The following is a 26,631-nucleotide window of genomic DNA, read 5'->3' on the forward strand; positions in this document are numbered from 1 at the left end:
AAACTAAGACCCTGCTCAACAAATTACTTCATTGTTTGTCTTAATGGTTACACTACATCATCGCAGAAGTCATTTGGCAAATTGGACATTGTTCTTCAAAGAGCTCGTCTAGTAATCTTCATAGGCCAGCAAGTGAGTCAAACTCATTGGGTAGGGAAGTAACTTAAGAGGCAGGACTGGTCCTACAGATGTTCTGCTTTTAAAAATTATCTAGTCAGAGGGGCACATGGGTGGCTCAGTCCATTAAGCGTCTGCCTTCGGCTCAGGTCATGAGCCCGGGGTCCTAGGATCGAGTCCCGCATTGGCTCCTTGCTCAGCAGGAGTCTGCTTCCCCCTCTGCCCGTGCTTGTCACTCTCTCTGCTTGTTCTCTCTCTGTGTGTCAAACAAATAAATAAAGTCTTTTAAAAAAAAAATTATCCAGCCAGAGTTACTGTAACATAAAAGAATATCTAACTTTATAAAAATGTTAAATTACTGTGGCATTTAAAAAATACGAAGTATATGAATTAATTACAATAAATTATAATTAAAAAAGTAATAGTCCTTGAAACCCTTGTTTGAGGCAGTACACAGAGAGACCGTATAGGTATCTATAAACAAAAAGTAAATGCCTCTACCCCATGCCCTACATAACATAAACCATTATCAGAGTGTGTTTTTCCAGATGTTTTCTTGCACTACCAGGACAGATATATACATATATGATTAATCTATTTATGTATCTATTTTACAAAAAGTCATAATACATGTTCTACAATTTGCTTTTTTTCACTCAACAATATCTGGGAAAAACTTTTCATGAGAACCTCACATTTTATTAACTATGATTCAGTCGATAAATAGGTTATTTCCAGTTTTTCACCCTTCCAAATACTACCGTTTTCATTTATCCTGTATTTCTAATTCATGAGATGATTAGAAATATTGCTTGAAGTATTCTTAGACATCAGTCCAAGTCCTTTCGACATAGAATTAAATTCATGATAGATCATCTCCAGTTTGGACATTACTGGGGAGGGATTAATCACAAAAGAAGATTATTATTAAGTGGTTTCATCCAAAAACTGTTTCAGTGATGTTTTCCAAGGATATTGTGGCTCCGTTTCCATGTACTTGATAAACCAGGTTAACCTCAAAAGGAAAGAAGGGGAGACGGTTTAACTAAGGTTAGTATCTTGAATAAAGATAATATCTTACTTTCAAACGAGTCTTTAGGGGAAAAAATGGGGGGCAATTAAAAACATTTTCTATCTACACGGGGTCGTGAGCCATACATGTCTTATTACCTTTTTGAACAGTTGTCAGTTGATATTCAAAGTAAGCGGATCCTTGTGACTCACTTCTATTCAACAGTGGCTTTAGAACTATTTTGGGACGTGAAAAACTTTGACCTATGCTGGTTCTTTCTTGATGAAGGGAATCATCATCGTTGCTATTATGTTACGGTGTATGTTCTTAAAAGTAAATTGAGCCACCCCTGGGCCACTGGACCAGAGTGGGTTGGCCCCCAACAGTGGACAGACTAGACTACAGCTTTAGTCCAAGAATATGGAAACTGACAACAAATTATTGCTTGTGGTCTACTTCCAGTTTTCAAGTGCAAACATACCAAAGTTTATTTTAAATTTGAGCCAGTCAGACATTCAGTAATATACATCAAAGAAGAAGTGAAGGCTTCCCATGTTTATTATTTCAATATGATGTCTGTTCTAATAAAGGAGAAGAATGCATATGACAGACCATGTAGTAGAAATTCTCTGGTTCTACAGTTAGGCCTTAAATATATACATATATTTGTAAATTAATCCAAAACACATTGCCGTGGTTCCAGTTCCTCTGAAAGCTGATTGTTTTCCATCCCTTTTTTAATTTTAGAAATATAGTGGCGGACTGCCAGAACACTTTCAGATAAACAGTCCACTCCATGTATAAAAGGGGCATAGAATCACGAATGTTCAAAAACCACAGAACGTTATTTAAATAAGTTAAAGTTATTATGGTCTTCCCTATTAATTAAAAAAAAAAGCCATCTGTGCAAGGTGAATTTTGGTAAGGTCCCAATTTTTTTAATGATTGTGGATGGAATTTGCAACTGCTCTCATAGTAGAATGAAAGTACGGCTCAGGGATTCCCAAGATAAAATGTACTGTTTATGTAATTTTGTGGTCATTTGACTAAATTTCTAATAAAACACTGGAAAGAATTCTGGGTATTTGATCAGAATTTACAGTCCTACTTGAAGGACTTGGCTTTCCACTCACATCAGCTTTCTACATGTCTACTTCCTTAACATCCTGAACTTTTATTTCATCTAAACCTTGTGTGTGTGTGCACGCACGTGCGTGCGCGTCTGCCTCCATCCCTCTTTTTCACACACACACACACACCCCCACAACACCCAGTCTTGTTAGACCTGCCTTGAGCAAATGCATCCAACAGTGAGCAAGACTGAATACACCAGAGAGAAAACGCCACGTAAAGAAACAACACACTGGATGACGTTACTGGTACATATTTACGCACTCTTGCAGTGAGTCCTCGTTTTCCTTTTGGTGACTTGCACATTTCCATTCCATCTTCCGTCATTTCCATATAGGGACAATAACCTAAGAAACCTAAGGTTTCAAAATCTTAGAGGGACAAAAAGTCAAAAGGTGCCCCTCCCTTGAATTTGGCAGGAAAATACTATGACAAGAAGGATCTGGGGATTGTTTTTGGTCATTTTGCCCCAACCACTGTTTTCAGTCAATTAAAATTTGTGCCCTCAGCCTTTTCCAGTTTCAAGCCACCCGGGCGTCTGTGATGAGCAATCCTTGTTTGGGCAGTCATTCATTATCTCCATTACCAACAGGAGAATAGAGGACAATTACATTGTTTGGACGAATCCGAGTGCTAGGAGGAGTATTTGTCGTGGCAGCAGAGTGCTGTACCTGACAGGCAGGGATTGATGGCCAGGAATGAGTGCGAGTGGCCGAAGCAGCCCTCATAGGATGCAAATTACTGACTGTGGATTCCAATTTATCCTGTTCATTTTTCTTGCCCGTGCTGAAGACCATTAGTGGTTTTTGAAGCAGTGAAGGGGTCATTACTAATGTGGGTAGGCTCGAAGCAGGAGGGGGAAGGAGGGGAAAAGCCTTCTGTAATTACACAGCTTTCAGGAACAGGCTGGAGGCCCTAGCCAAAAAAGTGTCAACACCTCGCAATCAGAAAAATTTATTTTCATTTTATGCTTAACCCATATTAACTCAACATTATCATCTTTCTTTGTTAACATTTGCAGAATATTAAAAGCCTGGCTTCTATATTAATACAAATCTGGTTAACCCCTTTTGCTGTACAGGGGATTTTGTTTAACCTAATGGCATTTGGGTTTGCTAATAAGGAATCGTGCACATTTTGGATAATGCACACTATTATAGAAGATGAAATACCGGAAGAATAAAATTTTAGATGATTGAAAAACACGCATTCTCTCCAACCCTGGGATGATTAGAATGCTCTGAATGGAATATTCTGTTGTTCCTAATGTCACCCTTTAATGATGTTGATGGGAAATAATATTAAAGGCTTCCTAGTTTATGAATGACGTTGACATGCCAGATAAAAGTTTACTTTTCTGTTTAAGAAAACCAGTGAATTTAGAGCAGGGACCTCTCTAGAGGCGTGTTTTATAATTATGTACGTGCAACTGCAGTGTCTCTGAAAGTGAGTGTGTGATTCTAAAATAACAATCCTTGAATTCAGAATGATGGAGGAAAGCGGTCGGTGACGGGAGGGTGGTTCAGTACAAGTGTTGATGAGCCGTGATGGGAAGTAAAGAACGAAAAAGCACTGAAACCCATGGCTTCATTTGCTGATTGCCATACCAGAAGGTCAAAAATAAAATTTCTATATGAAGCCTTGCACGTCATTGACTCCTTTTGATGTGTGGTCATCGTGTGTGACCCATTGTGTTAATGCAGAGCAGTAACCAGTAAACACAAGTGCATCTCCCACTGTCCTTGAAAGGAGTCAACATAAATACGGGCAGTAAACTCTGTTACAATTAGAGCAGTTGCTGTGGCTTCTAAGAATCGTAGTGAGTATGTACTATCTCACTCTCCAAACTTCTGCTGTCAATAACCTCAGATTCACTAGGAAATAACGATTATATTGGCCATCTCACGAAGATGACTTAGGATAAGGGCTTCATGTAGGTTTTCGAGGCAGTAGAGTAAAATGGCCCTGAAACTAGTTCTCTTAGTGTAACTGAAGTGATTGCAGATAACCAAAAATCTGATGCCATCACGAAAGTGCTTTCCAACCCTGACCAGCTGAAGCAATTGAGTAACTGAAAACACTTTGTTTTTTTACGGCCGGCCCTCCAAAGTGTGGCAGGAACGAGGGGGCTGCTAATGCCGGTTTTTTGGATTCTTGTCCCTGCCTCTATTTTTCTACACATGATTAAAAAAAAAAAAAAAAGCCTCGATTAGGAAAATCAAGCCATAGACTAAAGAAATCACAAACAGTGGTTTCATTCTTAGAAGTAAGTGAGTCTTTCTTAACTTCTGATACATCTTTTAAAACATTTGTTTTTCCATTAGCATCCGTACCCTTCCGAAGAACAGAAGAAACAGTTAGCGCAAGACACAGGACTTACAATCCTCCAAGTAAACAACTGGTGAGTGACCCAAAAATCAATGTCTTTCTCCCATGGCTGAAATAAGATTTCTAAATAATTGTTTTCTCTTTTGTTTCTGAAACCAATGAAATTGAGGAGGGTAACGTCTCTGTTTCTACCCTGAGGTGTGAAAGTAATGGGTAGGGGACGAAAAGGTACATGGTGGCTTTAAGATATATTCCTCTTTCTCTCCTCCCCTCCACCTCGCTTTTCCCATCGCTGATGCTTCAAAATTCTCCAGTTGAACCACACATTCTTGTTCAGGTCATTCATATTGAAAAGAGTGACTGTGGGTTTTTTTTCTGTGTGTGTGTGTGTGTGTGTGTGTGTGTGTGTGTGTGTATGTGCAGTCCTTGTATGGAGTTATCAGCTCTGGGAAGGTTTCTTTTGTCTAGACTTTGAGGGGTGATGTTGATGCAGGCTTTTTAGCATTTCCTAATAGAAATTTATTTACCCTAATTTTTTTTTTTAACACAGGGGAAAAAAAAGCTTTTCCCATTTTGAGCTTTGCGATGTGACAGATTACTCCTGTGTGGTGCATGGACCATCACCCTTTGTATGTGGCTTAGAGGGTAACTGAGGAAAAGGAGGGGCAGAGGATTAAATAAAATGATCACAGTGGCCAAGAAATGATATAGGAATTACTTATCAAAATACTGGCCCAGGTTTTATCAGCAGCTTAATTTTGTTCAGTACATTCTTGGGGTGATGTTCAGATTAATTGAACTGACAGATCCCTTTCAAAATTCAGGGAAAGTATTTGCACGGATTTCAGGCCTTATACAAACTTAATTACATGGAACTCCGTTTTATCATTCTAATTCCATGTAGCAGAGGTTGTATTTACAAACGAGAAGTCTCTGCCTTTATTCACAGCTTTCCTTAATATATTTATCAAAGCAAGTTCATTTACAAAGTGCTCTATCTGTGGGATACAGGCAGGCAGACATTAACAAAGCTTTTAGGTTTATCAGGCTCGCTGCCTGATGAGCTACCCGAGGGTCAATTGATTTTGTGGTTCTGTGATTCATTTTTTCCTCATTTTTCTAGGATCACAATGAGAGACATGCTTGGAGAATTAGCCAGTTTGTCTGCCTTATCTGTCAGGCAATTTTTTTTTTTCCCAGGGAAGTCAAGCTACTTAAATTGGCCACAGGAACTGCCGTTATCTGACTTTAATGCACCCTATAGTGTGGATAGCATTTCAATTACACCAGTAACCAAAGCTTAGCTGCAGCCCTTTTCATGCCTAGTGCTGTACAGAAAGTGATGTGCCTACCTACAGAAGCAGAAAATTGAGTTGCCTTGCTTCTGTCAGGGTGATTAATGCAGAAATAAACTGCTAACCTGAAAAGAAAGGCAGAAAGAAAGGATAGACAATACAGACTTGAATTCACTTTAATTTTCTTCTAAAGATTGGAACCATGTACATTTAAAGATACCCTTTAGACCAAAAACTTGGGATAAAGGCTATAAGCTCCTGACGGGCATGTGTATGTGATTATATGTTGATACGAGCCTCATAGTGTAAATACATAGAATATACGTCCACATCTATATTCCATTTTTATGTTCCCCGCACAAGCTATCGGGGGTCTAAAATAGGAAAAATAAATACGCTCTCTGTTAACTGCGGGAAACTTATTCACCCTGCACGTTATTTGATGACACACTGGTGGCCAAACTCAGCCGCTCCATAGTCAGTGGTCCTTCATGCAGTTAATATTGCTTTAGAATCGTAATTTTTGTACACGTGGGGCAAGTTGAGGAAGGTGGTGATGGGAGTGTTTGAGAGAGATTGAGTCTTTACGCGCGAAGATTGGGCATTGACATTTGATGCTCTTCTTGAGCGTACTGTCCCATATCATCCTTTCCCTGTACTTTTTGATGTAGTCATTATACTTCAAGAGTGAAGAAGCTGAGCTCCTGTATCTAAAGAGGGGCGTTTCTCACAATCAGACACCTGGTGGGAACCTGGAAAGAGCACCCTTATTTTCTGAATACCACTGAGCCCAGAGGCACGTACGAGGAGTTCTGTCGGTGTGATAGTTTAGGTGTCTTGTTTCTCTATCATTTGAGCCGTATTTGCTGCAGAACGCCCAGGGTTAGGATGTGACAGTCTGTTGCTCGGTAGACTTTCCATGATGTGGCATAAACGTTGACACCTACGTCTCTACAAAATAATTCCATCTTCCTAATTTTCACACTTCCTTCTGAAAAACCCTATAACCCTGCCCCGAGGTCCAATTCTTAGTTAATGGCTACTGTAACTTTGATAATAAGGTGTGACTCATGAGGACAGTATAGCAAATAGCTCGAAAAGACTACCAAGAATTTCATATAGGGATCGAGTTTCTGGGGATTTCACAAAGACGTTTAAAAGAGATCACCGGTGACTCCAGTATGTTTCGAAACTGTCCAATGCCTTGATGAAGTCAGCTTCGAAACAGAGAAAGCTATCCAGCCTAATTTCAAAGGCCTTCATAATCACTGTCCTTAAGTGCTAAGTGACGCCTAAGAGACCTGGTAACAGTGGGCTCTAAGCTATTTCTCCAGGCCCTGAGCGCTCTCAGCAAAAAAGCACAGGGATCAGAGAGCAGTTCCCAAACCTCATTCAGTCAGCTCTCCTTGGAAATAAGACCCACTTCTCTGATTAAGACCAGGATGTTAGGCTTGTGTCCTGTGAGGCTTGTACCCAAAGAGTTAGGAATAGTCTAGAAAGCACACAGATCACAAAATCATGGATGACTGCTGTACTAGTTGTGCTTCTCATGTACTTCTTGAAATACAAAGGCCAAGCAAGGACAGGGTGGTTAAGCAGCGCTGTAACGTAACGCCCACATCCAGAGTAACAAGCAGTAGGGCCTGGCTCCACGTACCTGACAAGAGCAAGAAGCAGTAAAAACAGGCCTGTTAAGATCAGTAGGCAATTTTAGAACAAATAAGCAAAAAGGAAGTTTAGGAGATAATTAAGGGAATTACAGATCGTTTTATCCTAGCAGCCAGGGTTAGGAATAATTGTAATGGGCTTTGCCAGCGTATTTACACTAGGGAAGATGCAAACAGTGACGATACAACCAAATCAAATGTGATTGCAGGAAAAGAGTGGAGTTTAGGACACGGAGTCGTTTTTTCTTACAGTTAGCCCTCAGAAGCACCGAAAGAATCAGTCATCTAATTAAGACTTCTTTTTTTCTAAACCATGATAACCAGCTCTTCAATGTATATGCTTCACTGCTGAAGCTAATCAAAAGTGGCAAGACTGGTTTTCCCTGCGGGTTAGCACAACCAGTGTACATGCATTAGAGAAAAACAGCAGAGAAATGCATGTCCTTCAGCTGAATAACCTACTCATGTTGGAGAAGCAAACGCGGTGTGATTTGACTGGGTAGTGATTCAAGCTCGAGTGGTAATATGGCTGGTGGGGAAGCGCTCAGGCTCCCGAACCAGACTCAGGGGGGGTTAAAATCCTTGTTCCATCATCTCTCAGATGTTTGACCTTCAGCAGATTTCTTACCCATTTACGCTTTAGTTTCCTCATCTGTAAAATGGGGACAACGGGCTCCAGATTTCGTATAGTTGCGGGAATTCACCAAATGCTACAGGCTGAGTGCTCGGCGTAATGCTGGCATGCAAGGTGGATGCTGTCTATTAAAAGTTAAAAATACGTCGTGAAAATGAGAATTAGGATTCCATACAATGATTCAATAAAGAAGTCATTAAGGAGCTTACAAGCTAGAGTGGAGATTTCTTTCAAGGGGAAGAAGACATTTTTAAGGGGAAAGAAAATTTTAGAGCAGAAAACTTTCTGTGCATAGCTTCTCCCCCCTCCCACATTCTATAAGTAACATCTGTTTATTGAGCATGTATATGGACTAGAAGTTGGTGATTTTATAGATGAAGGAGACATAATTCTTGCCGTCATGGAGCTCACAAGCATATTGCATCTAATTTATTTTGTTATCACTTATTTACTATTCACTAGATACCAGCCTATGCTAAGCCCTTTTAAAACATTTTCTTTTTTCCTTTTTTCCCCCAATTTTACTGAGAAATAATTGGCATATGTCGCTGTGTAAGTTTAAGGCATACAACATGATGGTTCCACTGACATATACGGTGAAACGATCACCACGGTAGGTTCAGCGAACATTCTCATATATGTGCATCGCTTCTACGTTAAACAAAGATAGACTTTTGTAGTTTCTTAGATGATCGGATTTTTGGTGGGTCCGGTTTTGGGTTTTTTTTTGTTTTTTTTTTTGTAGTTCTTTGATGCCAGGGAGGTAAGATTAGGGAACCCTAGGAGGTAAGGGGCTTCAAATAGCTGTGAAGGTTAGACGTCTTGAAGGAAAGTTTTGGGTATTAACTCTCTGGTATTTCCTCAGGAGGCGTGCTTACAACATCATGGACAGAAGATTTTTTTTTTAATTATTTTTTAGTGAGGAAGTTCTTTTTTTTCTTTAATGAGGAAGTTCTTGCTTGAATAATTTGTTGGGGTGCAGTCATACATCTTTGACAATAATAATCACTGAAATATGGCAGTCTTAACTTTGACAATTAAAATCCATTAAGTTAAAAATACTATGACAGAAGTCATGATGTTTCCATGTTCTCATGTAACTTTCCTCAACGTTCTGTCTGAATTACAATATTAATTTTGAAGTTCCTATTTCCAGGTTTATTTCATTTTATTTTCTGAAGATTTTATTTGAGAGAAAGAGAGGGAGTGCGTGTGTGTACGTGGGGTGGGGACAGAGGGAGAGGAAGAGGGAGAGAGAGAATCTCAAGAGGATTCTCTGCTGAGCATGGAGCCTGATTCAGGGCTTGAACTCACTACCCTGACGTCGTGACCTGAGCCACAATCAAGAGTCAGACGCTTAACTGACTGAGCCACCCAGGTGCCCCTCCAGGTTAATTTTAAAAGGAAGAAGTACTGTACTTTTAAAAGCTCACGTCACCATAGTAATTATCTTCTCTCTATATCAACAAGCAAAATCCACAGGGTGACTTACTGACAGAGTACAGGTATACTAGGCATAAAGGACTTATTTTCTTGATAGAAGGCTGTCTCCAGGGCCCCAAATAAAAATGCACAAAACTTAAATTTCAAAGAACTTTCCGGTCGAAGGTAGTTCAGAGAGATCCTTTGTGTGATAGTTAAATGTCCTGGTACAGCCTCTCAAACGGAAGATATTAAGTAGCTGTACCCTCTTGGCCCCACCTTTCCATGAAGGGTCTCACGACACTTTTGGTCCAACAGCTTTTAATAATTGGACCTCCACTTTGTAGCAGCTCTGGGAAAGTGCCCGCTTCATTGTGCCTATTTCAATGTGGCCACACCGAAGAATGTTTCCAGCATGCATAGGAACCTGTTCAGTTAGGACTCAGGAACTATGCTGGGAGAGTTCTCTTGGAATCAGTTTCTCTTCTAGCTTTGTTCTCTTTCCCCTGTGGAAGGCTTGCTGACGACCCAGGTGACTTGGTTTTCTTCTGCGTGAAATGAAATGATGTAGAGACAAAGAATTTGTGTGTGAGGACATGATGTATGTTAAAAGTGCTCTGAAAAGAAAAGGTACAATCGTTCAAAGAACTTCCCAGCCCTGATCGAAATATGGACAGAAACAGAGCGGTAGTCCGAGGAAAGCAGTCCTTCTCCTCCCAAATCCCTCAGTCTAGATAGACTTGGGTGCCCAGATGCTTTTCTTTGCTGCATCCACATGAAGGGCCATGCTAATGTCCGAGGTGGGTTTCAGGACCACAGGGTCAGTTTCAAGCCCTAAGTCAGTGAAGCCCCGAGCCCGGTGTGAAGCCTAAATTCATAGGAGGCTGTAGGTGGTAAAAGAGTTACACTTCTTTACAGCCAAGAAAAGTCACTCTCAGACGTGTCTTTGTTGCCATCCCACAGCAAGGGGAGCAGACACCGGGAAATACAGGGTGATATTAGGACCTCACGCGTGCGCTGGGAATGGAGTAAAATAATTTTGTAGTAGACATATGGAATAATTGGCCAGTGGTGCAGGAAATCTCAGTGAGGTACAGAGATAGCTGGACACTTTCATCTCAAGAGAGAAAGGATTGAAGGAAGGAGTGATAAACCGGGGAGGTGGAGTTGAGAGAAACCTGAAGGGAACGAGGCTGCTGGATGAATCCTCTCTCTGCTCAGCAGTTTGCACCATGGCCGTTTATTAGACACATAGCTGCCGTCTGCAGTGATTATTTCCCAGTAACGTCTGTGTTTCTGAATAAAAATCCATTTGAATCTCAAGTCAGATTTGCCAGGTGCTAGATTCATTGTCAGCATTTAATGTGCTGGAACTGCCGATGCTGAGGAAGTGAATACAAAAAAAGCCTGCTTTTGAACTCCAGTTTGGTGAACTTGAGGGGAAAGGCTTCTCTTTCCGATGGCCTCCTCTGCCAGAAAAAAAAAAAAAAAAAATCAGTGACCACGGAAGGAGACAGAGATGCCAAGGGGTGCGGTGCCAACCAGCCCCATGAGATCTTTGGCTAAAACCAGAGCCTTTTCTTACCGACAGCAGCTCATGGGGTGAAGGAACTAAGTTTGTTTCAGCATCAGGGCCTCCAGTCTACCCCTCTCTACACCACGGCCTCCGTGGTCATAGTATCATTTCTTGGGGGCATGCAGTTCTTTCTGAGAGGAAAACCAAAAGGAGGTAGGAGGAGAGATTTAAACCATGAAAAGGAAAATACACACATGATTAATGTTTAACCAGAGGGATGGCCCTAAATGGGCCTGAAGCCCTACCTGGGCTTTATTTTGCTGTCTACAGCACATGTAGCTGGGGGGCGACCAGGGCATCCACCCAGGACATAACAGTTTTGAGCAAGAGGGACAACTGCCACATTTTCCCACCTCACTTCCTGCAGCAGATGTGTGAGATTCCCACACTGATCGGAAGCCCTGAGGATATTTATTGGACCCCAGCAGCCGTGCCTCCAGTCTCCTGCCACGTCAGACCAGCATTTCTAGACACCTTCTGTCCTGTAGGGATGGCAGTACCATTTCCAGAAATTGAGATTCAGTCCAAATTTGGGCAAGCAGCTCAGACTCAGCAAGAGCCTTTTAAGAGTGGTAAACAAAAGGAGTAGAGGGGGAAATAAAGGAAGGGGATGCCAGCGAGGGGACTCAAAGGGGAGGTTTGCTGCAATCCTTTACATTCAATTAGACCAGCTCCTTTGTGCTTTTCCCTTTCGCTCTGCAAAGAAAGAATGAAATATGGTTTTCATAGCAAGCTGGCAGCATTATCTCAGGATGCATATTTCTTTGCTGGGTTGGAATGCCAATAAGGGGGAAAAAAAGTTCCTCGTTTAGAGGAAAGTACAGTGCTACAGAGAAAACACAAAACAACAAAAAAGGAATGCAACAAGTTTCTGAAACAGTTCCAAACATTGCCCCTTTAAAGAAAATATTTAAATGAGAACTTTTTTGAAGATAAAATTTCTCATGCTGAAAGTTACCATTTTTCAAACTTAGTCTCTAAATATGGAAAGAAATTTGGCCAAAAATGTAGACGATTTTTGATATTTGATGATTTTTTAGAATTAGCCCCCCTCTTTCATTGATGAGGACAATGAACTCCACAGACCAGTCCTGCGTGAGGCACAAGGCTCTACGTAGTTCTGCACTTCATTATACCAGGATTTGGAGGAGAGACAAGGTTTGCTCAAATAAGTCCTTTATCCATCTCAATTGGCATCATCTACATGGTTTCTCAAAGTAACGCAGAAATAAAAGTTGATATTTCAGTGGGTTGCATGATTTTAAAGTCGGATGATATTGGCTTGCTATTTACTTATTTTAAAATAGAAAAAAAAATGAAGAGGAGCTATTGAAAATATTACAAAATTATCTTATAGCAACAGATTCAGCAAGTATTCCTAACCCCAGCCACAGATCGACAATCCTGTATTTTAAACAAAACTCAACAAAAAGGACTTTGCTAATTGCACTCCAACTTATTTCCAGAATGCAGAAAATCGAAAGATGCTTGTAAATGTAAACAGAGCCCTTATATTAGAAGCTATTCAAAGGAAGATGAAAAGATCGGAATATACAAATGCTGTGTTCACTTTCTTTACATTTTTTACTCTTAAGAATTAGAGTCTGGGTGGCTACTGCTTGGTTCTGTATTCTCAGTCCCTTTTAACCCATTGCTGCTTTTTCCAGTAAATCTTTTTTCCTCGTTTCCTCCATTTCCCCCGGCATAGAATGTTTTTAAAATGTATTCCAAAGATACGCTCTCAGAGAAATAAGTACTTTATGAATAGTCTTTAGACCAGATCCTCATTCACTTCACTTGTTCATTCACACATTCATTCATTGGAGAGCAGTCTTCCAAAAATTACTTAATTGAGAATCTGCTCTGTTAATGAGTAAATGTAGGTCCTATTAACCTCTTGATCTTAAGGACTTGTTCTGTTGTTGCTGCTCTTGTGTTCATTGTGTTGGGTTTTTCAAGTATTAGAGAGGGAGCCTCAGCTAGGTGGCACCTCCCAGTGCTTACCCCAGAAATGCTGTCCAATTCATGACACTCACAATTATTTCCTCTATTCTCTAGAAATAAGGAAATAATTTTTTTATCCTTTTAGAAACCTGGATAGAAAAATATAGACAGACTTCTTGGGTTTTTAAAATTTTGTTTTCTCCTCATTTTTTTCCTGCTTCATTGTTTTATTGTGATCATAATAGAAAACCCTGTTTCTGTTTTTTGTTTGTGTTTTGTGCATGAATCAGAATCATCATTGCTGACTGAACGCTCAGTATAGATTTGCAGCTAACTCCCCGCCCTCATCCAGAATTGTTAATTCTGCGCTTGGGTTGAAACACATGCAAGGTTCTTTCTCTTTTTCCCTTGCAAGGTAAACATTGAGAGAGAAGAGATTTCCCATCTGTCTCTAGATACAGCTTATCTTTTAGATAAGTCCCTGCAAGCTGCGGTTTCAGGCTGTTTAATGTTGACCTCCTAAGTTCCAAACTTCCTTAATGCCTTTAGATAAGCAAAAACTTTAGCAGTAATTACTAAAGGAGCGGTGGGATAGTGGATTAATCCCCAAAGACCTGGATTCAACTCTACCTCAAAGCCCACAGGTGAATAATCTCTTTAATGCTCCTGGCTTAATGGTTTCAAGTCAGTTCTTAAGGAAGGACCTGGCCGTTCTTGACTAAGAGTATATCATGAGAATGAGTGCCAGAAAATTCCTTTTTTGTTATTGATTGATAGATCTTGTTCATAGAGATGGTCACAGATATCTGCATACTTTCACCTGCCTGATATTGACATTTAGGTAATTTCAAGGTTAAACTGTCTTCTCTTTAAAAAGATTTTGGATATCATTTCATTGAAAAATGATGAACACATGGGCAGCTTTCTTTGTCTCTACACACTCTGTTCTCTAAAATTCAGAATGCACCCTCTTCAGAAGAGGGGATTATGATTCCAGTAGTCTGCTGGGTGAGAATACTCAACCTAATGTATAAACGAAATGCATAAGGATTTCATTGGGCCAAGTGGTCCTTTTTTTTTTTTTTTCTTCCCAATTGTGGATCTGAATCTTATTGTTTTATTTGCCAGTGCAGTTGAAAGGATGCACGGGTATTTTTGAATGCCCATGAGCAAATTTCCTCTTTATAAAGGTGTGTAGAAAGTAGCACAATAGAATTTGGTCACAGCTGGCTTATTTCCTGTGTTACCTGAAGCCAAGTTTGATAGGGTAAATTCCGAATACCTTCTTAGCTGGGAGTTACTAAATCTTGATAGTCTTGGATCTGCGTGACTCAGTGTGGCTCTTTGCTTTGCTACGTATGCAGGCTTCCTGTTAACCTGCGACGTTCCCATGGATTCAGTGTTTCTATGTCTGTGTTTGGTGACATGGGGTGGTGTAGAAGAAAAACCTTAAAGAGAAAAGTAGAAATTCTCAGTGGAATGGAATAGTGAAAGTCCGACAAATTACCTTTCCTCGTAATTTTTTCACAATGAAATTACTAAAGCGATGTCAGTAAACAGGAAACGAGTGTAAAATAATTAGCACCAAAGGGAACATAATAAGTTACTTATTAAAATCCATAGAAGGATTATGTGACCTCATCGGTCCGGGGACCAGAGATCACATGACTCAGCATGCCTTTTCTGAGGTGAGCACCCCAGTGCACTTTGTCAGCGTACTGGCTTCTGACATTAAATAAGCTTCAGGTATGATTTATTGAGTAGCCTTTTGACAGGAGCAAGAACTGAAATCTTCTAGGCCTTGCTGAGCCTCAGCTCTGTTTTCATTACTTTCTCCAAGTATTACATTTAGTCAACCGAGTTATGTGTAGTTCTGGGAGAAGCTCTCCTGCTCCCAGAAGTCATTGTTCCACTCATAATAAAATTATGCTATCAATTTGCCACAAGAGAAACACTGAAGTTCACTAAATTATTGCCATGTGCTTTGCACTAAAGACAAAGTGATACCAATTAAAAAAACAACCACCCCTGGATTCTATTTTTTAATGGTGTGCGGGGAGGGGCGAGGCTGGCTCACAAGGGAGGTCATGTCTCTCTTCTACACATTACAAATTTCATTTTCCTTAATTAGAAAATGACGCTTATGGAGAATGAGCAGGGGGGTTAAGTGGGGAAAGAAGAAAGAATGAAACCTGAGCTGAGCCCTAAATAATTTGTCAGAAAATGACAACTTGCCTCCCACAAGACTATTCCATTTGAAAGATTTGCTAGGTTACATTAGGCTCAGATAGATTTTTTTTGGAAATGGGGCCATAACCCATGGGCTGAAAAAAGTCCTGATTCCAAAGTCTGCAGATAAGTCAGATCCACACTTCGGGTCCATCATAGTAGCTAGGACCCTGTAGCTCTCTTTTAGGATAACATTTTCAGGATGCTGGGTCCCTAGGGAGTTGAGCATTAGTTATGATGTAAGAGTGTCATGTTTTTAGCGTATCAGCAGGAATTAATATCCTGCGGTTTCATTTCATCTTCTACTAGATTAATTAAAGAGTTGCCAATAATTTGGTCTCAGAAGGAAGGCTTGCCTGTCCCACACTCTAAATAAATAGTGGCTGCCAAGTTACCATCAAGTTGGTGATGAAACGAATTCAGAATTTCAGATACAATGAACAAGTCAAACTCCATTACCACAGAAAATCTTTATGCAATAAAATTATTTCCAGCCCCAGGCAGTACTAATTTTAAATAACACTTCTAATGACACAATTGTGGGCAGCCCTTTGTAGTGTATTATAATGAATTATATTTGTTCTGAGGACAACAGGTAAAATTTCTTGAGAAAATCGGCAGTTTATGAAGAGGATAGGATTTTCCCAGTAACACCAGTAAGCATTAACAACAACAACAATAATAATGAGGACTTTGTTGCTAGACCTTCCGAGAAACTCTCGCCATAGCCTAATGGCAGCACTCACAAATAGACCAAACTGGATTGAAAAAGAGGCATCACAACAGAACAAAATTAGGTTGTATTTTGTACGACTGAGAGTTCTGATCTTTGGCTAGGTTTCCAAGCTCTAGTGGAGGGTTTGAAATAATCTCTGGATTGACCTGGGTTTTTTTTTTTTTTTCTGCCTTTTAAGTGACACAGGGGTTATTCACTTCACTTAGCTCTTAGTAGGTGCTCCTGATTTTTTGTTGACTTAAAGTCAAAGAAGCTAGAGAGAAGGCCAAGGAAACAAACAGGCATCATAGCTGAGTAAGGAGGTAACAGGGCTACCACTAGCATGCCATTTCTTGGACATTAGATTTGAAGTTAGTTTTGAATCAGAGGAAGGAAGTCTTTTAGTAGTTGGATAGAAATAGTACAAGAGACCATGAAAGTGGGGAAATTGAGTAAAGGAGGAGGCTGGGAGGAAGCCAGCTCTCCCTGACTGGAGAAAAAGGAATTTGCAAGTGCGTGAGGCACCATGAGAGAGACAGACAGCCCGGTGCGTGGGGTTCTGGGGCATGGAGGAAGCTTCCGCACTCACACAAAGGATGATGCAGGGCGAAGGTTTAAAGGGAATTGACTGGGATGTCGGCAGCTTGGGTCTAATTCCAGCTCAGACAATTTGTATGATCTTGGGCAATTTAGTCTTTCTCAGTATCTATTCCCTCATCCATAAAAGAATGGGGACTGGGTGATTTTTAAGGTCCTTTCTATCTTTAAAATTCCATTATTTTATGATTCTAAGCCTGTGAACTGAAAAAAAAAAATCTAGTCAAAGCAAGTGAGATGAAAATGATTTTAACCATTGTATTTTGAATTGATTAGAAGAGAGGGAGAAAGAGACCAGTCACAGTAGACTATAGGTGACTTAAACAGAACCTGAATCAGAGATTTAGCTATTAAAATGGAAAAGGAACCGATTTTATCTCTATTGTTAAAAAAACGTGGCAGGATTTGGTGACTAATTCAGCATAGGGTGCGAACAGCAAAAGAAGCTACAACAACTCTGGGCTTCGTGCCTTGGGGAGCAAGGGTTTGGGGATTCTTTCCACAATGACAGCAGATTTGAGTAGGGCCTGCTGGTGTCTCTGGGAAGATGATCTTGTTTTCACAATAGATAGCACAAAATAGAGATGAGCCCTGAAGGGGAAGAGGTCAGAATAACAGGAAACACTGTGGGACCGCACAAGGGGAAGGAAAGGTAGGCCTGAGGGTACAGATGTTATTCAAGGCCCTGGGAGCAGATGAGCTTGTCCAGAAAGAGAGAGGAGGCCTTGACGATAGAGAGCACTGGGAGGAGCTTAGGGAAGGAGGGGCAAGTTCACGCTGAATGCTGTATTTATTTATTCATTTATTTATTATTTTTAAAAGATTTTATTTATTTATTTGACAGAGATAGAGACAGCCAGCGAGAGAGGGAGCACAGCAAGGGGAGTGGGAGAGGAAAAAGCAGGCTCATAGCAGAGGAGCCTGATGTGGGGCTCGATCCCAGAACGCCAGGATCACGCCCTGAGCCAAAGGCAGATGCTTAATGACTGCGCCACCCAGGCGCCCCTGACTGCTGTATTTAGAGGGGACCCTGACAAGAACAACTCCCTATGTGGTCATATAGGGGCTTGCTGAGGCAGAACACTATAGAGAACAAGATTTCAAGCCACAGTTTACAATTTCCAATTGGAAAGACCAACAAGAGTTAAAAAAAAAAAAAAGTTTTGCATCTATTTAAAGCACAGGTGTTTTCATAAAAATGGAATAGCAAACAAGNTTTAGAGGGGACTCTGACAAGAACAACTCCCTATGTGGTCATATAGGGGCTTGCTGAGGCAGAACACTATAGAGAACAAGATTTCAAGCCACAGTTTACAATTTCCAATTGGAAAGACCAACAAGAGTTAAAAAAAAAAAAAAGTTTTGCATCTATTTAAAGCACAGGTGTTTTCATAAAAATGGAATAGCAAACAAGGTAATGAAGTACACTGTTTTTCTTCCAGGTTTAGATAGAATGATATAGGGGTAAACTCTTATGCCATGAAAGTTTTGACTTCAGTAGACATTCCACAGTTTTGCGTAGTTGTGAAGATTAAAAATCTTCTAAGAGTGTGGAGTCAACCTCATGAGTTTTTCCTCTTTGTGAAATTCCTTGGCATCCTGCTCCCTGACAGGTTGGCTTCAAAACAAAAACAATCTTCCTGATAGTGTGGTGTTGGTCTGGTGGTGAAGAGCAAGGACCTTTGGTATGGGTGAGCACTGCTCTAAAGTGATTTACTTCAACGGGGACCATTTATACACTTTGGCTTGTCACTTTCATGACGATTTATAAATTTTTAAAAGGCAGCACGAGAGAAAAATGAAACACCATCTTATGAAAAGTGTTTCTTATTTAGCTTTTGTGTAGAGGCTATGCACAATGCCTTATTTTGGTCATTTTGATGGGCCGTTTCTTAAAGGAGTGTTGTAGGTAGAAGCCCCTATTCAGAAGGGCGAAAGAACTCAAACACCAAGTCAAAGTCATGTGTAGAGTTTCACCAAAAGCTACTGAATTTGGAGTTATCGAGATGGTCAGATCAGAAGATTTTCCTACCTAAGCAACTACCTTCGTTTGTCAAGTTTGTCTAAACTGACTCAAGATACTGAGATTCGGGGGCTGGTTATCTACTTTGTCAATTCAGTACAACATAGAAAGAGAGGAATAAAGTTGGAATCTGTGGGTAGCCAAATCTGTGCCATTTAAATATTTAAATCAGTGGAATATTTGTGTTATAACCCTACCATCACATCTGACCTCAGCACAATTTATTCTCTCTCCCGTGCCTGCTTCCAAAGCTCTTTAGTCTCCAAAGTCAGTTTCGTTACTCTGAAGAACCTTCTGGATTACTAAGGCTCTCTTTCCTGGGTGTACCATTTATATTGACGTGTTGCTACACCAGAGTTCATTTCTATCATGATTTCTTTCCAAAATAAGCATATTCCTTGCCAAGGCTTCTCATTGGGGACCGTGAAGACAGATGAACCCTAGAATTCCAAAAAAATCTACTTTCAATGAGTTTGAAAAATTTCCAAAACCACGATCTTTTCCTCTTGAATTCAGTGAATGAATCATCCTTGTCATCCACCCAGTCCTGACTGTATTTGGAGTAATACATGAAAATTTTACAATTTCTTTAGACAACTGGGCATTCATAATAAAAAGGAATAACATGACAGGTTGAGTCGTTTTATGAGAATATGTTATTTTGTGACTCTTAAATCTTTATTTAAAGGGGAGCATTAAATACACCATCACACACAGACAATGAAGTCATAATTATAATAGAGCTCAATTTTATAATAAATTTCCCACATGGATCCCAGGAACACATGCCTCCCAAGATTCAAGTGCACTTACTCTTTGATTAGCCTGTGCTCAGGAAAGGAGGCATTGTTGTTTTACCATGAACTTTATAGAAACTATAAAAGTAACTGAAGAAAAGTTTGCTCCATTAAAAAGAAAGGACCTCCTTCTTCCTGAGGGCAGGAAGTGTGGTCTGTTTGCTCTCCCGCGATCTGGGTACGTGCTGCCGTGCCTGGTCACCGAAATTACTCACCTCGTAGTTACTGAAAGATGCATGCATGGTGACTGGATATTTAGTCAGTACCAAAAGATGCTCCTAAAGGGTTTTATCTGAGTAGTAAAAACTATTTAAGGGTAATAATACTCAATTTAGAGGTAATGGAGAATTAAAAATGTAAAATAATATTCCTGTCAATTACAGACAGTTGCTAATAAAGTGATAAATTAGCTAAGTATTGGCTAATTTAAATGAAATAAACTATGAGTGGAAAAAGCCCTGTAAATAATCTAACCCAAAGCTCTTTTTTTCCAAAAATTTGAAGTTCAGAGAGGAAGAATGAGTTGCCCAGAGCCACCCAAGTTAGAGGTAAAGAGCAAAGTTGAACAAACCAAATCATCGATCCAGAACCATTTCTCATAAACCACAACCTGCTTGCAGAATCCTTTCAATGATTTAGTTATCTCAAAAAGAAAAAAAATAACCCTAAAAGGAAGTATCTTGATCATGTAGCTTCTTTTCTTTCCTGTGTAATTTCATAGTGCCATTATGACCTTGGTTTTAAGAAAAAATAAAACTCTTTCTCTTCCCGATTATTATTATGTTACTATGTTTATGAATGTTCTGAAAAACAAATCAGTAAGACACTAATAATTGAGATTCTTACATGTTTTAAGTAAAGTTTCTTAAATGAAATATTTTAGGACTACCCAAATGATTATATGTACTCTAAAAAAAAAAAAAATGAAAGAAACGTTTAAGGAATCTCAAGAAGTCTTCCAAAAAACCCACTTTGGATTGGCTTTGGGCTGAATTTTTTGTTGGTGGCTTTTGAAAGCTGCTGTATGCAGAGGTGGTGGGCAAAAGTTGAGTCAAACTATCAGAGGGCACTCACCTAAATTATTTAATGATAGAAGATTTTCTGGATCTGAAAAAGAGCATACTGAAACAAAGCTACCATTAAAGACTTAACAAGAGTGGGAGCTAAGAGTGGGAGCCACTACCATATTGGATCTGTGACCTTGGACTCTAACCAATTATGAAGACCCAGGGCAGCCAGTGAACAAAGCAATTACAATGGGAGTCAAACCATTAAGGAGCCAAGAGTTCAGTAGCTTTATGTCCCTGCCAAGGTATCCCTAGAACAATCTGTAATAGGAATTGAATAATATTAACATTCCCACATGGTAGTTTAGAGCAACTTACAGTATATTCTAATCCAAGCATATTTTTCATTTTGATGACTGTGGGAGTGGTTATTTTATTTTTATATGCACTTTTACAAACATTTAAATTGAAATAACCAGTAGCATAAAATTGCCCGTGATTTAGCTGGCTATGAACTTGTAACCAAATATACTTGGAAGATTTTTTTTCCTCCCTCTAGCTTTCAGGTAAATTTCACTGCATGACAACATTTCATGCTAGGCAAAGCCCATACAGGAGATGAAAAAGCATGAAGCATAACAAACATCACAAAGCCAGCACAATTTCTTGTTTATAAAGAAAAACAAGGAATGTAAGCTAAGTGGCAAGGTGCCGGTTGAAAGATATTTTAAATGCCTTCGAGTTAAAACCATCAGGGATCAGAAAGCAGAAGGCAAAATTCTAGAGGCTAGTACACCAAGGGAAGAGGCTGATGAATTGCCTTGTGCACATTTTAATTAAACTATCATCTTGAGATTTTTTTGTGTATTGATTTGCACAGTACTTAAAAAAGCTTCTTTCCCCCCTACCTCCCTCCTTTGAATGTTAAAGCTTTGTGCCTTCAGCTTGACTCTATGAAAAGAAATTACTCATCTTTGGGATTATTATGGAAGAAAAAAAAAACAAAACAAATGGGTGGACATGTTCTCTTCTCCTTTTCAATATGTTTAAATTTCAACTGTTCATATAATTATGCTGGCATGTATTTCTTCCTGGCTCTAGTCATGCAGAAAAATTTTAAACATGAGAAATTGGGCAACTCTAATGTGGTGTAAAATCTACTTACGCATTGTATTTCTTTCAATATTCTTTACCAATAGTATGCACATTGTTAAAATTAAAAGAAAATGTTAGCTTTTATGCCCTAATGCATTTATGTGATATCCATAGCTGCCAAATATTTTATTAACATTGAAAAGAGGAAGTTTGAAAAATAAAAGAAATGTTAGAGATAGGGTTGACTTTAGGCAGGGGTGACAGTGACAACCATTTAATAATAATCACTGCTTTTATGGCTCCAATTATAAGAGTATTTACCAACAATCATTAGTTTCCTAACTTCACTGTGAGTCAGTTATTCTTTGTTCTTCTTACAGAGGGGTAAACTGAGGCACACATTGGCGTGATTTTCCCAGGGGTTTTTGTAAAGTTGTGTGAATAGAGTCAGACGAATGCATTCGATACTCACTTCCCATATCAAAATGTAAAACTTCATATTCATAGGTAGTCGATTTCCCTGTCGATGTCTTCCGAGTAAATTGCAGATCAGTGTCTGTGAATGTCTTCACTCCTCTCTACCTCTAACCACTCCCACCTGCTCCCCACACACAGATGCCAAACCAATGGGAAAAGAAATACCCGGAACTGGAAGTCTGAGGTTCATTAGAAGAATGAGCTCTTTCTGAGGTATCAGTCGCTAAAACTGGTCTCTAAACCAGGCAGGTCATTGAAGAATAGCAAGATGGCCTGATGCAGGAATAAAGATGAATTCCATAATAAGACATACATGTCCTTCTTCCTCAGTGACTTGTTCGAGTCTCACACAACTATACATACATACGTACATATACATGTACACACACTTCGGGACCTGTTCTTGTCAGTAGTGGCCTTGGCAAGTCCATTTACTTTTCAGAGTTTTTTTCTAGATCACAAGACCCCAGGGAAGATTAGGTTTCTCTGAGGCTGAAATAGCATTCCTATCTGTTCAAGAGTGAGCTCAAGCTAGCCACTGAATTTTTACAAGTAGCCCAGATTGGAAATGGTACCCAGCAGGACCACAATTCTAAGACTCACTCCAAAATAGAGCAGTCTGTCTTGACTCTCAGATCAGCATCCTGAAGTCTCTTCTGGGAATAGCGCATTGTTAGTGGTGATGGAGAAAGGGTCCCAGGGATAAATAGCTTGCTGTTTCATGTCCAACTAATGCTCTGCATGTGCGAGATATCAGAGTTTTAATTTATTTAGGAAATTTGTTCCTTGATCAAAGTTTAATCTTTGAAAGAGAAAAATTTTTCCAAAATACAAATAATCTCTGCCTCGTAGTAGACTGAATTCCTTTCTCCTCTACTTTTGGCTACTAAGCCACTCTGTACCTCACTCAGCAATGGACTGTAATGTACTAGTTCTAAACCTCTGCTGGGTCATGGACTTCCTGAGTGTGTGATGAAACCCATGAACACCCAGAAGAATGTGTACAAGTACACACCCACACACATGCACACACACATACCACACACGACTGCCTACAGTCTTAGGGCCCTTCCATGGACCATCTAACAATTAAAAACAAAAACAAATGAACAAAAGCAAACAAAAACCACGAAGAGACTTTCTACTCTAATGAGTTGGCTGGAAATATATTAACTAGTCTAAGGAAAAAAGTCATAATCTTGATTTGTCCTTTTATTGGGGGTTGGATTTTAAGTTAAATGAATTTTTTAAGTGGTAAAAGATGGCTCACATTTTATCAGATGCTACGTTTATAAAAATTATGAACCATACCTTTCAGTTTGTCCTTTGTGGTACAGCCCGGGCCACCATGTAGGACTGGGCACTCTGTACCCCGCACAGCTCGAGGGGCGTCCTGCACAGCGTGCAGTCCTATGTGCTGTGATTTGCACCCTCTGAGGCAGGCAGTGTGTCTGATCAATGTCGAACACGTTTTGGATATTGAATGGGTTACTACCCTGAAATGGCACCACCCCACAGCACATCAATTGTAGCAAAATGCTATTTCAGTCATTAGCCATTAAGTCTGCTTTGGCTATAATTATTCTGTTTCTTCTTAATGTTTGGTGACTTTCTTCTTAATGTTTATCTTGGTGTGTTAAAAAATATATAGTGTACGTCTAAATAGCCATTAGACCTTCAAGAATATCGCTATTCAACGTAAACTTTTTTTCATTGGTGAGCTTTATGCTATTAAGTGTCTTGTACAATGCCTTTCAATGATATGTGACCACCTTAGAGCCCTGCTTTGTGAAATGTCTGATTATCTGCATATCTGTCTATTAATGTGTTTATCTGTCCACCTATCTATAGAAATTTTAAACGGTGTAATAACTTTAAGAACAGTGACACTAATGTAGTATTAGATTAAAAGAATGTTACTTTATATGGGTGTAAATGTAATTTAGAGGCACTTAAAGGAAGCTCTATACTTAGCATGATTCTTGGCCAGTGAAGACAGGTTGATCCCACTCATTTTGGGATTGCTAATTTGCCGTTAATTAGGAAGATTGATTCTTTTCTGTGATGCATAGGCCCAACCCCAAATGCATTTTTCTGGTTTCTGGAGCACTTTCCTAGTTGTCATTGTCATTGCAAATGTGTAGCTGAATGTCACAGGGCCTCGAGAAATAGAAGTGCTTTCTGGCTTCTAGAAAGCAAGTATCGACATCTTCCTGATTTTGTTTTGTTTTGTAAAGCTCATGCTGGTATTATTTTAAATAAACTTCTGCTTTATTCCATGTGATAGTTTTAAAATTACAACATGAAAGCTGTGTTCGGATTTGAATTTCCTATAAAAAAAATGCTTTTGTAGCAAAAAATCTTTATTTTCTTGAAGGGCAGATACAATGCTCCCATTGAGGTTGTGTTATGCTGTACAAAACAGCATTTACTTTTCAATATGTTAACTGTTTATCTTCCCTATGATATATTGCATTTACAGCTATAAGCCTTTTTTCCTACTCTCTTCTCTGAGCTGATGACAAATCTTAATCATTTGACTGTCCTTCATGACAATTACTTTAACTAAGATGAGTTATATTCCCTTTATTGGAATCGAGTCAGGGAATCTATCAAAACTAGTCAAAGGAAAATTCCTAGAAATGTTTTTAAGCATAGTCATTAAGAATGGGCTGAACCAATACAGAAAAGAATGTGGGTACTCGACAGTGTGAAGGAAACCACTTACTGACTGCAATTTTGATGCCCACCATTGCCAATAGAATAACAGGCAACTCTGAACCACATGATTTATTTCATAGTGGTGGAAACTAAATAGTAGAAACAATCTCAAACCCACAAGGAGGAATCTAATTTCATTTATGTAATTTACTTGCTATGTAATGTTACTAGTAAGCATACTGATAGAAAAGTGTGCACATGGGGGCTCCTGGTTGGCTCAGTCGGTTAAGTATCCCACTCTGGATTTCGGCTCAGGTCATGATCTCAGGGTCGTGAGATTGAGCCCCGTGTCAGGCTCTGTGCTGGGCATGGAGCCTGCCTAAGATTCTCTCTCCCCACCCCACCCAAAAAGGCATACATATGTATGTTGAACATACATGAATAGTGTGTATTTACATTCAAAGTCAGTGACCTAATCCATGATTACTCTTATATCTTTCCTTTTCCTTAACATCCTCAATATTTTGGAAAAATCTTTCATAATTTCCTTTTGTTGTGACTCCAGTAACAAGTTGAAAATCATTTTGATGGCTACTTTTTTAATGTCCTAAATATAACCTCAAAACCAAAACAGAACAAAATAAATAAAAAAGCTAGTCACTGAGGGCATGAGAAGGGAAACAAGTGGTAATGCATAAAACACGGGTCTTTAAACGTGTGTGTTGTATCTGTCAGCCTAACTTGCAGCCTTATGTGCTTAAAAAAAAAAAAAAAAACCTTTGGTTGTGCCTTTTGTCGTGATTTAGGGATCCTTGCCAGCCTTTGTGACATCTCCCAGAGTCACTGGGAGTTCTTTGGTAGTTCCTTTTAATTTCTGGATATCACTAAATGTTTTCTATAATAATTGCTCGTGCTATAATAATTCCTCATGCCATAATAATTCCTTGTGCAATCAACTCTCCTTATCCCTGTGGTATATTGTCTGTAGATGAAGGTTAACCTTCAGCCGGCTCCTGCCTGCCCGCCAGTAGTCTGCTGAGTTGTCAACTGTATCATCAATATGTGTATGTTTAGTAAATCCAAATTTACTCAGTCCTGATACTAGCTGGCAGAAAATATAACTGGAGAATTAGATTTGCTGCCTCCTTTAAAACCACACATTCAGTCGCTGACAATTGTTTATTGAGTGCCTGCTATTGCCCAGGAACCCATCATGGTGTCAGGCATCTTGCCAGGCACAGTGTATTCCGGGGGTGAGACAGTAGAGACCCCCTGCCCTCATGGAGCTTACAGTTCAGAATCAAATGTAAATAATCAAAGTACAAACCATTACCTAGATTGTTTAGAACCCAGAGTATATTTTCCCTAAAGTTCGTTGTTATAGTTACACAGAGTCCAAACCCTACCCACAAAAGCCTACACATGATCCCTTCTGAACCTCATCTAAGAATGTTGGAAACATATCTCCCCCCACATAGCCAGGAGAGAAAATAAGATGAAAATGCGAAGAACGTTGCCTGTACTAGAAAGCTCATACTCCTTCCCTCACAGGTCAGAGACTGACCCAGCCAGCGCTAGGATTCCCTGCCCTTTGGAGGAGGGCTCTACCCTTATTCTTTCCTGGTTCTTCCATTTCCTCTCCCATCCCACTGATTCACCACAGTAAAATTCAGCTATAGAAAAGAGTAAGACATGAATACGTAAAATGTCTTTAGGTTGAAAGATTTCTGTTTACTGTTTTCTTACATTGGTACCATATTTGATTGGGCCATTTGTCAGATAATAGTTACAGTGAGAGGTGCAAAAGAGATACTGGCAAACCAGAGACATGACCCCTGCCCTCATGGAACTTCTGGTCTATGGAGGAAGACACACAGACATAAGTGTATAATTATTATTTGTTT

The 26,631-nt window shown here is 39.6% G+C and overlaps 1 protein-coding gene across 8 annotated transcripts in view; it reads left to right on the forward strand.

Moving 5' to 3' along the window:
* The window catches only part of MEIS2 (Meis homeobox 2), a 203,493-nt gene that overhangs the window by 139,733 nt on the left and 37,129 nt on the right, over positions 1-26,631 (forward strand). For all 8 annotated transcript variants that reach the window (XM_002922967.4, XM_002922966.4, XM_011229582.3 and 5 more), the window contains one exon: positions 4,585-4,661. In XM_002922967.4, coding sequence (XP_002923013.1) covers positions 4,585-4,661 — 77 coding nt within the window. The remainder of the gene's footprint in view (positions 1-4,584; positions 4,662-26,631) is intronic.

Source organism: Ailuropoda melanoleuca, chromosome 5, assembly GCF_002007445.2.
Source record: "Ailuropoda melanoleuca isolate Jingjing chromosome 5, ASM200744v2, whole genome shotgun sequence".
Classification (NCBI taxonomy): Eukaryota; Metazoa; Chordata; class Mammalia; order Carnivora; family Ursidae; genus Ailuropoda; species Ailuropoda melanoleuca.